The sequence below is a fragment of the Dromiciops gliroides genome, chromosome 1 (assembly GCF_019393635.1).
Source record: "Dromiciops gliroides isolate mDroGli1 chromosome 1, mDroGli1.pri, whole genome shotgun sequence".
In the NCBI taxonomy this organism is placed as follows: Eukaryota; Metazoa; Chordata; class Mammalia; order Microbiotheria; family Microbiotheriidae; genus Dromiciops; species Dromiciops gliroides.
In genome coordinates this window covers 651,983,224-651,995,828 of record NC_057861.1, presented here as the reverse complement: position 1 = coordinate 651,995,828, position 12,605 = coordinate 651,983,224, and the positions used below count along the sequence as shown (strand labels likewise).

At 38.2% G+C, this 12,605-nt stretch overlaps 1 protein-coding gene across 1 annotated transcript in view; it reads left to right on the top strand.

The window, feature by feature from the left end:
* Positions 1–12,605, top strand: part of FREM1 (FRAS1 related extracellular matrix 1) — a 176,920-nt gene that overhangs the window by 89,587 nt on the left and 74,728 nt on the right. The window contains exons 17-21 of the mRNA XM_043978303.1: positions 3,680–3,871; positions 4,940–5,125; positions 10,125–10,321; positions 10,639–10,864; positions 12,320–12,464. Coding sequence (XP_043834238.1) covers positions 3,680–3,871; positions 4,940–5,125; positions 10,125–10,321; positions 10,639–10,864; positions 12,320–12,464 — 946 coding nt within the window. The remainder of the gene's footprint in view (positions 1–3,679; positions 3,872–4,939; positions 5,126–10,124; positions 10,322–10,638; positions 10,865–12,319; positions 12,465–12,605) is intronic.

Here is a 12,605-nt window from a genome sequence, read left to right as displayed (position 1 = left end):
ATACACAGAGGCTAGGGCAAATTAGATTAAATGGCTCTATCCTCAATCCAATTTGGCCATGCTTAATTTAGGTGTTTGATATTGTCAAACAAATAAAAGATGGAATTCTAAGTGCATTTTCTCATTTAAAATTCAGATTTGTTATGTGACATTTGTCCAGTGTTTTGCATTTCAAGGGAAAGAGAAGGTAAAGTTAACTGACTTTTTAGTCTGGACATTATAAAAGTAGAAGGGTCACTTTGGGTCAAAGACCTAGTCCTTAGCTTTGTAGAATGAACAAGTCATTTTATCAGCCTGTCCAGAGTAATCAGGTTCTAGAGGGTCATATTCTGTCCCCACCCTTAAGCATACTCATCATTGGCTTTGGAAATAGAAAACTCCTCTGAGGAAAAGCAGTGAGATCTCAATAGGGGAGGCCAAGAAAGCTTAAACCAAAAGTCTAGGATTGTCTTGTTCCAAAGGTTCCTTTGGAATCCTGAAATGAAAGGGATAGAGACAATTGGGAACTTGGTTACAGGAGTTAAAATTTAGGTTGGGAAGTCAGTACCAGATCTGGAGACAAGAACCGAAGCTATAGGAGATTTTTATCCCCTCCCCTGGGTTAGCATGCCTGGGGCCAGTCTAACTTCCCTCTCCTGATTCAGTTATACCAAAGTTACAAGCTCAGGTAAATATATAACAACTGAGCTCACAACAGATCAGAAGACCTATTTATTCATTGACAAAGGTGGTGGGGAAGCGACTAATGTACCATGTGAGAAAAGAATACCAGGATGCAGCTAGGTGGCTCAGTGGACAAAGTACCAGCCCTGGAATCAGGAGGACCTGAGTTCAAATCCGGCCTCAGACACTTGACACTTGCTGGCGGTGTGACCCTGGGCAAGTCACTTAGCCCCCTCCCCCCAAAAAAAATACCAGTTTTCATCTCTCAGTTCAGGCCTTCTTTCCAGTTTCAAAGGAGCTGCAAAACTGAATTAATAAATAGAGCTTCTTTGGTGAGCATGGAATGAGAACAGGAGCTATATGGCCTTGTCAAATATTAAGTATCACAGAGTCACCATTCTGGAGTTGGAAGAGATTTCAGAGACTGTTCATTTCATAGTTGAGCAAACTGGAATGTAAGAAAGTTAAATGACTTGACCAAGTTAGCAGGCAATGAGTGTCAGAGGGTAGACTTTGAACCCAGGTCTCTGACTCCAAGCCCAGTGGTCTTCTTACTGTACTAGATTCAGGATTCCTTGGGATACTAAAATCCACGAGATTGAGACAGGTAGGAAATTGGGTGCATTAGTGAAGAGATGGTATTAGAGAGGCCAAGAGAGAATGTCTCCTCCTCTAACCTGGTAGAGATGGGAGAATTATCTCCACTCCACTATATAGTATATACTTCCTAGTAACAAATTACTTGTGTCTATCAGATGGCCCCCTCACCCTTGGACAGGGCTGGATAAATAGCATCACCCGAATCATCCCAGGATGTTAGAACTAGAAGGAACTGGGGAGATTATCCTGTCTACTCATTTCACATTCTTCCCATTATAACTCTCCTTTTTCAAAGTTCTTTATACTCACTAAAGAGTCTTTCATAGCATTTCCTGATGACGGACAAGCTCCAATTTCCAAAATTACTCTTTATCTTATATCAGTTACATTTTAAATGGTTGCCTTCCTTTCCAGGGGGGGTACTCTGGGCCTCCTGCAGAGATCCAGGAAGCACTTCAGTTTTATCTGCAGCATGACAGACTGTTTCTTAGGCTAATTTCCGCAGATGGCTTACTTAGCTCATTTATTTTGTGGGGATTTTCTGCCTTTAGGTTCCAAGGGTGACATTTTCTAACCTTATCCCTGAATTCTAGGTGTGCCTCCTTGTTTGGACTCTCAAAATCCATGAGCATCAGATATGAAATCAGAAGATATGGGTTTGAATTCTGGTTCTGTTACTTAGAGTGTGGCTTTGGACAAATTACCTTCTCTGGGCTGAAGTTTCCTCCTCATCCATAAAATGAGATGGTTGGAGTAGAATTCCTCTAAAGTCCCTCCCGGCTCTAAATCTGTGATCTTATTGACTGCAGAATGAAGGACAAAAGATCCCAAGGACTTGATATTTTAAAGGGTCATATGATTTAGCACTCTGCCTCCAAGGAGGCGATTACATAAACCACTGGAAACCTATGGTCTTGGGGTAAGGGTAGAAGATAACTTCAATATTGTCAGGACTCAATCACTTTTAAAATCAAGGTATTTGGGGGGCAGCTAGGTGGCACAATGGATAAAGCACCAGCCCTGGAGTCAGGAGGACCTGAGTTCAAATCCAGCCTCAGACACTTGACACTTACTAGCTGTGTGACTCTGGGCAAGTCATTTAACCCCCGTTGCCCGTAATAATAATAATAATAATAATAATAATAATAATAATAATAATAATATTCTTTTGGTACAACCAGATTCCTTTAATTAAAGTTAGATCCACTTATGTGTATGAACTACTAATAGGCATCTTACTCTTAACTCTTCTTAAACTTGAAGATACATCTTAATCCTCTCAATTTTCCCTAAAGGGTCTATTTTCCAACCTTTTACTTATTATGGTTGCCATTTTCTACCATTTCTAGTGTTTCTACATACTTTGTAAAATAGGGAACCAATGCCAAAATAGTGAATCATGATTCCAAGTCTCTCTTATTTGACATAGCCTGAAGATGACTTCTCAGATCTTTTGTGTGATCTCAGTTTAATTCTTGCCTTCTTTATCTTTTCAAAATGGAATGAGCATGAATGAAAGCATACCTATAAAACACTTTAAAATCCTTTAAGGCAAAAAATAGTGCTCAATTATTCAGAAGCTCATTGTCCAATGTTAGAACCTGGCTCCTGTATTCATGTCTTCCTGTCTCCTTTTTCCATTTTGTCATTTTACTACTCATTAATATGACCATTTAAGGCTAGAAAAGGAAAATAAAGAAAATGCCAGTTTTTTTTCCCCAAATGACTTTCTTGTTTGTTAGCAATCCTGGTTAAAAATAAATTAATGAGGGGCAGCTAGGTGGCGCAGTGGATAAAGCACCAGCCCTGGAGTCAGGAGGACCTGAGTTCAAATATGGCCTCAGACACTTGACACTTACACTTGTGTGGCCCTGGGCAAGTCACTTAACCCTCATTGCCCTGAAAAAATAAAAAATAAAATAAATTAATGAGAAAGTGGGTAACCAGAATTTAGCTTTAGGATTATCAGTATCTAGTTCCTTCTCCTATATGAGTCATTAAGAATAGTTCATTTAAGATGTTGGCGCTAATAGGTATTTACAGTAGTGAAAGGTACTGGTCATTTTCCATTTTGTTGCTAATCAAGGGCAATTGATAATTGCAGAGAAAAGTGTTACTATCATAGCATAAACAACCTCTGTAGCTTCCTCCTGAATCCCTTATCCTGGTCAGTTCTGGTTTTGACACCATCATGAGTTTTCATGAAGAAGCTACTCCAAGAGCAGCAGGTAGATATTTGCTCTGTTTGCTTGATGATAGCATCACTTACCATGGAAGTAGTTTCCAAGTGTTCACATCTCCAGTTCTCTCACTCTCCCACATTTAGACAGGGAATGTGGGCTGAGTGTCACCAAGGTATGTCATTTCTTTGTTATAAAACAATAATCAAAATATTATACCTAATTATCTTTTCCAGGTGGAGAAATTGGTGTGGCCCCTTGTTTTGACACCGTTACTTTGGTGGTTTCGGATGGAGAAACTGGTCCTTACGACTGTTGCTACCAAAAGCCCATTTCTCCTTCACTTCCACTTCACCGTTCTTTTCCAGTGTATGATCTCAATGTGACCGTGTACCCTGTGGACAACCAACCACCAACTATTACAACTGGTGAAAACTCTTTTCCTATTAAAATCATTTCATGTTAAGCCAGTGCCAAAAGTTTAACATGCCAAGTACTCCTACACAGAGACCTGATTTATGATCAGACTAGAAAGCCGTGAAGATAGGATCTCCTATCTAGCTCCCATCTTAATTTTAGCTGTTTTAAACACAAAGTTTTATAAAAATTGGTTTTGTTCAATGTTCAAAAGACAAATAATTTGCTCTAACAATTTTACATACATATTTATTTAGGAGAGGGGAGGTGAATGTCTCCAAATTTTCTGCTTTAATTTCAAATGAGAAAATTTCAGTTGCCTTCTGACTAGAGAGTAGTTTATTTTATCCATGATAACCTCTATTAGAGGAAAGTAAGTAGACCAGAGAGGCTATTTATCTATATTTAACCTTATTTGCTTTTTAGAAAGTCATCTCTTCATAGGCATTTTGTATACGTTCTGTCTCTTGGAAAAAAAATACAAGCATATGTATGAATGTTATTGTAATTTGCAGCCTATCACCCAAGCAATGTTCTGGAAAGGAATCATTGTCCCAGTAGAATAATTAAGCACTAAGGCAGGAAAAAAATGTCTGTTATGAGCAATTCATAATAGCTCTCAGGCAATTAGTACTCTGACAAACCGAGGTAACAACTGATCTTGAGGAGTACATAAACTATGTTTAGTGGATTATCACTAAGGCTGTTGGACAATTTTTTTTTCATTTGTCACTTATGTGGTGACACAAGGGAAATCAGAGAGGACTTTAGAAAGAATGGAAATCTATAAGGGAGCATGTAGCATTGCTGTAGTCTTTTAGTTATTATCTGGCTTTCTTATATAAGAAAATGCAATTTTTAAGTGAAATTAAATTCTAACATGTCCCTCAACTCCCATGTCCCCAAGACCTTCACTAGAAGGGAAAGTTTGCCAACCAATGTGATCATCTGCCTATTGCAGCAAATTTGCATGTAGAGTCTTTCATGAATTAAAACTCCAATTGCTCCCTTTTGTCTTCATCATTTCTGATAAAAAGAATTTCACATGAAATTGCAACCCTGATGTTATTTGTGCGCAGGTACCCAGTTTGTTGTTGATGAGGGCTCTTTGGCTGCCATTACCATTAACCATTTAATCACCACTGACCCTGACACAGACATGGATGCCCTAGAGTTTGCTTTGGTTTCTCCTCCCCAATTTGGTTATGTTGAAAACATCCTACCTTCACCAGGTTTTGAAAAAAGCAATATTGGCATAAGCGTAGGTAAGTCATGGTCATTGGATGTCTGACTACTTCCCTGGGCCAACAGACTTATAGAAGATTAGAGTAAAAGAGATCATAGAAATCATATAGTTCTTAATTGGCAGAAAGATGCCTAAGCTGACACAGAAATGAAGTCATAAATATTCATTATTTTGCAAACCTTAACGTGCTATATAAATGTCATTTACTATTGTTGCTGTTATTAGTACTATTATTTTATTATTTATATTATAAAACATCACTAATAGTTTATTATTAATATCAATTGCTATCACTGTTACTATTGTTTTATAATTAATATTATCAAATAATTGTTTTATTATCAATATGAATAATTTACTATCAATATTGTATTATTAATATTTATTACTATATACTATTGGCTAATTATGACTATTATTTTTAATCAATGTGTGAGAAATGATGTGGGGAAAAATTAAAAGCACTAAGCACATGAAAGAATCTCTTATTATAGCTGTTTGATTCCTCTTTAAACTTAAACTCCTCTTCTGATACTATACTGTAGCATCAGATTCTGAGTGTGCAAGGGCTATGCAAGCTGGGCATGAACTAGCCTAGATCCTACAAAGATAGAAAGGTTTTAGCACATGGATTACATCTCTATTGTCTAAAGACCAATGTAGCTAGGCTGGGTGAGGTTACTCACCAGAGTGCCCAAATGCTGTCGATGTTTTTTGACCACAGCAATTTTAAAGACCATCTACCAGAGATGGGGGGCGGGGTGCAGACTTTGCAAGTGGAAGAATGGCTAAGGCTGATAAAATTACACATTCTTCAAGTATCAAAGTAGTGTAGTCAAGGCTGTTAGAATCTCATTTATTTATAGTTGAGTTTCTTCTATTTTCATATGGATGTGAGCATCTTTTGAGATAAACTGATGTTTTTTCAAGGGAGAAATAAGGGTAGATTATGATGAGAGCTTTTTTTTTTTTTAAAGCATTCATAGGACCAAAGAGTATTATAGTTTTGGCATTTACTTAAGTCTTCAAGGATTTCTCAATGGATTGGTGTGGGTGCTCCATTCACTGGTGGAGATGCTAGCCCCTCTCTTTCTTAACAAACAGTCTTAATACCTTAGTAAACTTTAAAAAATTGCTCTGGGTAAAAAAAAAATCACCCAATGATCAATCTTCTGGTAATGAGCTTTTTCTAACTTAGATAGGCTGGCCCTAGAGTTAGCTTTTGGATCAAAACTTGAGTTAAATATTCTCTTGGGTTTCAAAAAAAACCCTAACCTTCAAGAGGAAACACTTTTGAGATAAGAGAGTCTCTGAGCTAACTTCTGAGACATGTTTACTACAGAGCTGAGAAATATTGGGTCTGACATTAATTATCCTGACATTTACAAAAGTTCACCAGGTGTCTAATGAACACCTTAGCGGATTTTGCTTCCTTACACTCAAACAGTGTCTAAGTAACAAGCCATCAACCAGTGAGCTTTTGCTTATGGTGTGCCAGATACTATACTAGGTGCCAGTTATACAACAGACAGGAATGAAACCATTCCTGCCTTCAAGGAGATTATATTCCATTGGGGGAGACACCATATAAGTTTGTACAAAATAAATAGAACATAGTTGGGGGGAGTACTAATCCCTGGGGGAGTCAGGAAAGGTTTTTCATAGAAGACAGCTTTTGAGCAGAATCTTGAAGGAACCAAAGGGATGTTCCGAGACAGAGATCAGGAGGGAGAGTATTACAGGCATAGAGGATAGCCAGTATGAAGGTGCACAGAGGGAAGATGTAGTTTTGAATGAACAAAAGTCCTTTAAATCTTCGTGGAAGACAGCTATCATTTATCTCCTCCCCTACCCCATTCATTTCCTCCATGCCCATGTTCTCCTATGAGTTCTATGAACTCAAAGACTTTGGCCATTCCAGTTGCCCTCTTCTAGACATGCTAGCTTATTGATGTTCCCCTTATATAGTGATGCCGAGGAATGAATACCACGGTCCAGATGAGGTTTGATAAGGACAAAGTAAAATGGGACTATGCCAGGCGTTCTTAATCTGGAGAGAAGATTTCAGGGGTTGAGGATCTGTGAACTTTGCTAGGAGAAAAATGACATCTTGACTTTCACTTATTGCTAACTAATTAATTGAGGCATTTTTTTCAATTGACTGAAAACTTTATTCTGAGAAGGGGTCAGGAGGTTTCACCAGATTACCAAAGGAGTTCAAAGCACAGAAAACAAAAACAAACAAACTGAAGGGAACAGGGAACCATTGGAGTTGATTGAGTAAGGGAATGATATAGTTAGATCTGCTTTAGGAAAACCATTTTGGAAGCTGTGTGAAACATGAATTGGAGTTTGGAGAGATTTGAGTCAAGGGGATTAATTATTGCAGGAGTCTAAGTGAGAGTTTTAGACACAACTAGATGGCTCTGTGTCTAGCGTGTTGGGCCTGGAGTCAGGAAGACCTGAGTTCAAATCTAGCTACAGACACACATTAGCTGTGTGGCCCCGGGCAAGTCACTCAACCTCTGTTTGCCTCTGGAGAAAGAATTGGCAAACCACTCTGGTGTCTGCCAAGAAAATCCCATGGACAGTATTGGTGTGCTATGATGTATGGGGTCATGAAGATCTATCACAACTGAACAACAACAGCCACAAGTAGCTAGGGTAGTGATTGTTCAATTAATAGTGAGAAGAGGACAGATGTGAGAGAGAACTGATTGAATATGTGGGGTGAGTGAGAAGGAGGAATGGAGGACAATGAGCTTCCATGATGAGAAGGACTGTGGTGCCTTTGACATAATAAAGTTTGAAAGAGGGGTAGGTTTTGTGGGGAAAGGCAATGAATTGTGGTTTAGATGTGTTGAGTTGGAAATCCTTACGAAATATCTAGTTTAAGATGTATCCCTGGAGCTCCAGAGAGAAGCTAGGAATGGATATATAGAAGATCAAAAGTATGAGATGTACTATGTCTGTCCTAGATAATGGCCTCTATTTTCTTAGTAAAATATGAGGCAAGGTACTCAGCTGAGCAGGGGGGAAGTTGTTAGAGAGTCTTGAAAGAAGAAAAGGTTTGGAACAAAGTATGTAGGGATAAAAAATAAACTGGGGAGGCAAAAGAATGTGTCAAATTGAGGGTCCAGTTTATATTAAATAATATATATTTGTAGAGGACTCAATTGGTTTTCTTGCAAAATTTCCTACAGTTATATTCAATAGCTGATGAGTAAGAGTGGTGAATGTAGATGATGGAAGTCAATCAGGGCTTGGGTTTGATAAGATATGTCAATCAATAGCACAAGGGAGCTAGGAATTCCAGAGTAAATGAGAATGTGGTGTTAAACTGGTTAATTTATAGGGTCAAGATTGGGAAGGTAGGAATGTGAAATTAGAGCAAAGATGATGGCCTAATAGAGCATTAAGGAGCAGAGGGATTGAAAGATATGGTGATGACAAAGAAGAAGTTTCTAAGGGGTGAGGCATTGGGAGGGATAGAATGATAAGAGGTTCTGATTGTGGAAGTAGAACACATATATGATGAGATCCAGAATATGTCCATCCTTATGTATGACTGAAGTGGAATTAGAGTTGTAAATCAATAGATTTGAGAAGATTGAGGAAGTATCAAAATGTATGATGAATGGTCTTATATAAGGGCAAGATTGGAATGGAAAGGAAGTCTGTGGTCCAGGTATGAGATTCCTTGAGAAAGGAGGTCAAATGACCTCAGAACTTATATCTAGATTGGAAGATAAATGTGGATAGAGTGAACCTCAAAGGGGGTGAGATTGTTGAGTGATGGTGGCAATGGGAGAGTCTTCTGGAAGTAACAATGGGGAGCAAGGAAAATCCAACTCCCTCTCAAGAATTGATGTGTTTGTGCAATGGTCAGGGGCAGTGATTACAATATGAGAGAAACTAAAGTCAATGTGAGCAACTAGGTGGTGCAGTGGATAGAGTGCTGGGCCTGTAGTCAGGAAGACTCATCTTCCTCAGTTCAGATCTGGCTTCAGACTCTTACTAGCTGTGTGATCCTGGGCAAGTCACTTAACCCTGTTTGCCTCAGTTTCCTCATCTGTAAAATGAACTGGATATGGAAATAGAAAACCACTCCAGTATCTTTTTTTTAAAAAATTTTTTAGTGAGGCAATTGGGGTTAAGTGACTTGCCCAGGGTCACACAACTAGTAAGTGTTAAGTGTCTGAGGCCGGATTTGAACTCAGGTACTCCTGACTCCAGGGCCGGTGCTCTATCCACTGCGCCACCTAGCTGCCCCTACCACTCTAGTATCTTTGACAAGAAAACCCCCAAATGGGGACACAGAGTCAGACATGATTGAAACAACTGAACAACAACAAAAATGTCAGAGTAGGAGGTAATGGCAAAGATGCAATCTGAGAGAGAGCAGGATGCCAGAGTAGGGAAAGAACATGAGAGGAAGGTGTCTAAAATAAAGGAAAGTTTGTTAATTATTTTTGGGGGGGCAGGGCAATGAGGGTTAAGTGACTTGCCCAAGGTCACACAGCTAGTTAAGCGTCAAATGTCTGAGGCTGGATTTGAACTCAGGTCCTCCTGAATCCAAGGCCAGTGCTTTATCCACTGTGCCACCTAGCTGGCCCCTAAATTTGTTAATTATAAAGTGCAAAATCCAGAGGGCACAATGAAAGGGATAGGCAGAACTTAATTGGCCTTAGTCAATTTACCCATTAGGCTAAGCTAGTTGTTTGACATTATGTAGTTAAAATACTGAGAGAACCACTAAATGTTATACTTCTTGACCAGCTGCTTTGACCTTGTACAATGTCACTGTCTGAATGCAATATGAAATGCTCATTTAAAGAGGATGATCGGAAGCAAATATCAGGGCTCTCTGAGATTTATCTGAAGCATGTAGATGCCTTCCCATTTGTTTTGCTGTCCAACAGTCTATTTTGCTAAGCACTGAGAACTAGAGGTTTTTGGTTTGGTTTGGTTTTAATGTAATTCTTATGTCATCTGCCATTTCTTTGTGTGTGCTCCAGCTTCATTTCGGTGGAAAGACATGAAGGCTCTGCACATAAACTATGTGCAGTCCAAGCATCTGAGGATAGAACCAACTGCAGATCAATTTATGATTTACGTCACAGATGGAAAACAACATTCTGTGGAAATCCCTTTTTACATTCAGATTAATCCCACCAATGATGAAGTTCCTGACTTTGTGGTACAGAACATCAGTGTAAGAAAGAAAGTGACATTTTGTATGGCTGTCTCTGTAGTGTTAACAAGTATTATTGCTTGGTTTGCTTGGTCTTTTGAAAACTCCTCTTGTCTTCCCGTATTAACATGGGCTTACATGGGCTTGCGTCCATATAACACTCCAGGGTTGCAGGAAAAAAATAATTCTGTGGCATGCAATGGAATTTTCTGAGAATTCTGCCTAATTGAATAGTTGAAAATAAGGTATACTTCAATGAATTCTGTTGCGTAGAGGTGTTCTTACCCAAAATTTGTTTTTCATACCCATAGTTTGTTTTCTAATATGTTCTGCTCTAGGTTTCTGAGGGGCAGATGAAAGAGCTGGATCTTTCAGTCATCAAAGCAACTGACTTAGACATACCAAAAGATCATTTGACGTTCACTATTACCCACAGACCACAGCATGGCCTCCTCATCAATGGGGTACATAGAAATGACATTCCTCATTACAAGCAGTTAATCAGTATCCACCAGAACCATGAACTTCCTGTGCATGATTTTTCAATGGAGCTTCTCCAAACTGGTATGTCTTCTCCTTATGCTGTGTTTAGCTAGTTTAATAATTAAGACCAGAAAATACAACAATGGCTATCATAAAGATGAAATTAAAGGTGACTTTTTTGACTTCAAGGCTATAACCCAAAGAACCTAGTATAACTCAATACCAAACGCCATTTGTAGGTGACTCTTTTCTTATTGGTGGAGATCAAAGTCCTGCACCAATAGACTTTAGGCACAGGGTTATGCTAGTAAATATTGTAATTATATTAATCATTTATTGGAAGAGTTACTTACTTTAGCATAAGCCTTTTCTGACTCCTATAGCCTGTTGGGGGATGTTTTCTTCTTACCAAAGTATTCTCAGTAAACTTGTCAAATTTTTTTCTGAGTTCTGGATTAACCCACAACAGGAAGTTAAAACTAGAGATGACAGGTGAAGGGGAGATTTGGGGGAAATAGGAAATTTTCTCTTTTCTTTGAAAATGAGATGATACTTTAAAAGTATTTCATGATATTAGAGATTTTATTTAGGCATCTTGAACATTTTAATGCCTATTTTTAATACTGTTTAAAATATTTCCCCTTTTTAGTATGTAGAAATTTGAAGGCATTAAAGTTAATTTTAAAAGACTTTTTTACAATGAAAAATCTACATATCAAATATAGAATCATTATTCTCTATGGTGATGATGTGTTCCTTAGTCAGATGATATAGCAGAATATCAGCACCTGGATCATTTTTTTAAAAAATTATCCTCATAGTTACTACATCCTTCCATGCCAGGCTTACCATTTCTTATCCTCTTAATGCAAGGAGAGTTGTTACTAAGATGTGGAGATCTTTAATGACTATCTAGCACACTTGTTTTGCTTTGGGGCATTGGTCCCTCTTTCCCCCAGTTTCTTTTTCAAAAGGCATAGATCAAAAACCACTATCCATGTTTTCATTTGATAAGTCAATTAACTTTCTTCTCCTCAGCTTTTAAAAAAATCATCTATTCTTTGATCCTTTCATTCCTTAACAAATTCTGTATTCAGTTCTTACGGAGTCCTGGAATCTAGTATCTCATTGAAATCTGTAATAGTCCACAGTGAATTAGAGAATATATGTTTCATATGGTATTTTCCCTTTCAACTTTAAGACTTAGAAAGTGAAATGTGATCGTCTCAACTCTCCCTCTCAAGAAAACCATACTTTTGATTGACAAAACAAGTTTTGTTTCACTTAAATCCTACTGAACAAAGCTGGACTGTGGAAAGTGAATTATCTTGAGTTCTTTGAATAGACAAACATCAGGAGTGAGTCTTGGAGTTGCTGTTGGTGCCGATGGATTAATGAGCTGCTGATGATGTCTAAGCCTGTTCTGAGCTGGAGGAGACTAAACTACTGGCAACTTGGATTAGGGTGGTAGAGGCAAAGAGACGTGGTGGTTTAAAAGGAGGCTGATTTATTTTCTCTCATTGTTCTCTCTTCTAGGAATGAAATTGATGTACATACATGATGACTCTGAAAACCTTGCTGATGACTTTACAGTCCAGTTGTCAGATGGGAAACATAAAATCTTGAGAACTATTTCAATAAAGATCCTACCTGTTAATGATGAGAAACCAATGCTGACCAAGTAAGCCACTGTCTCTTTATGGGAAAGAAATAATTACCTTTCCATATCAACTTATATGATGCAAGTTACCTTTGTAACATTCGGTGCAAACTGATGACCATTTACTCAACAAACATGAATGAGCATATACATACACATATG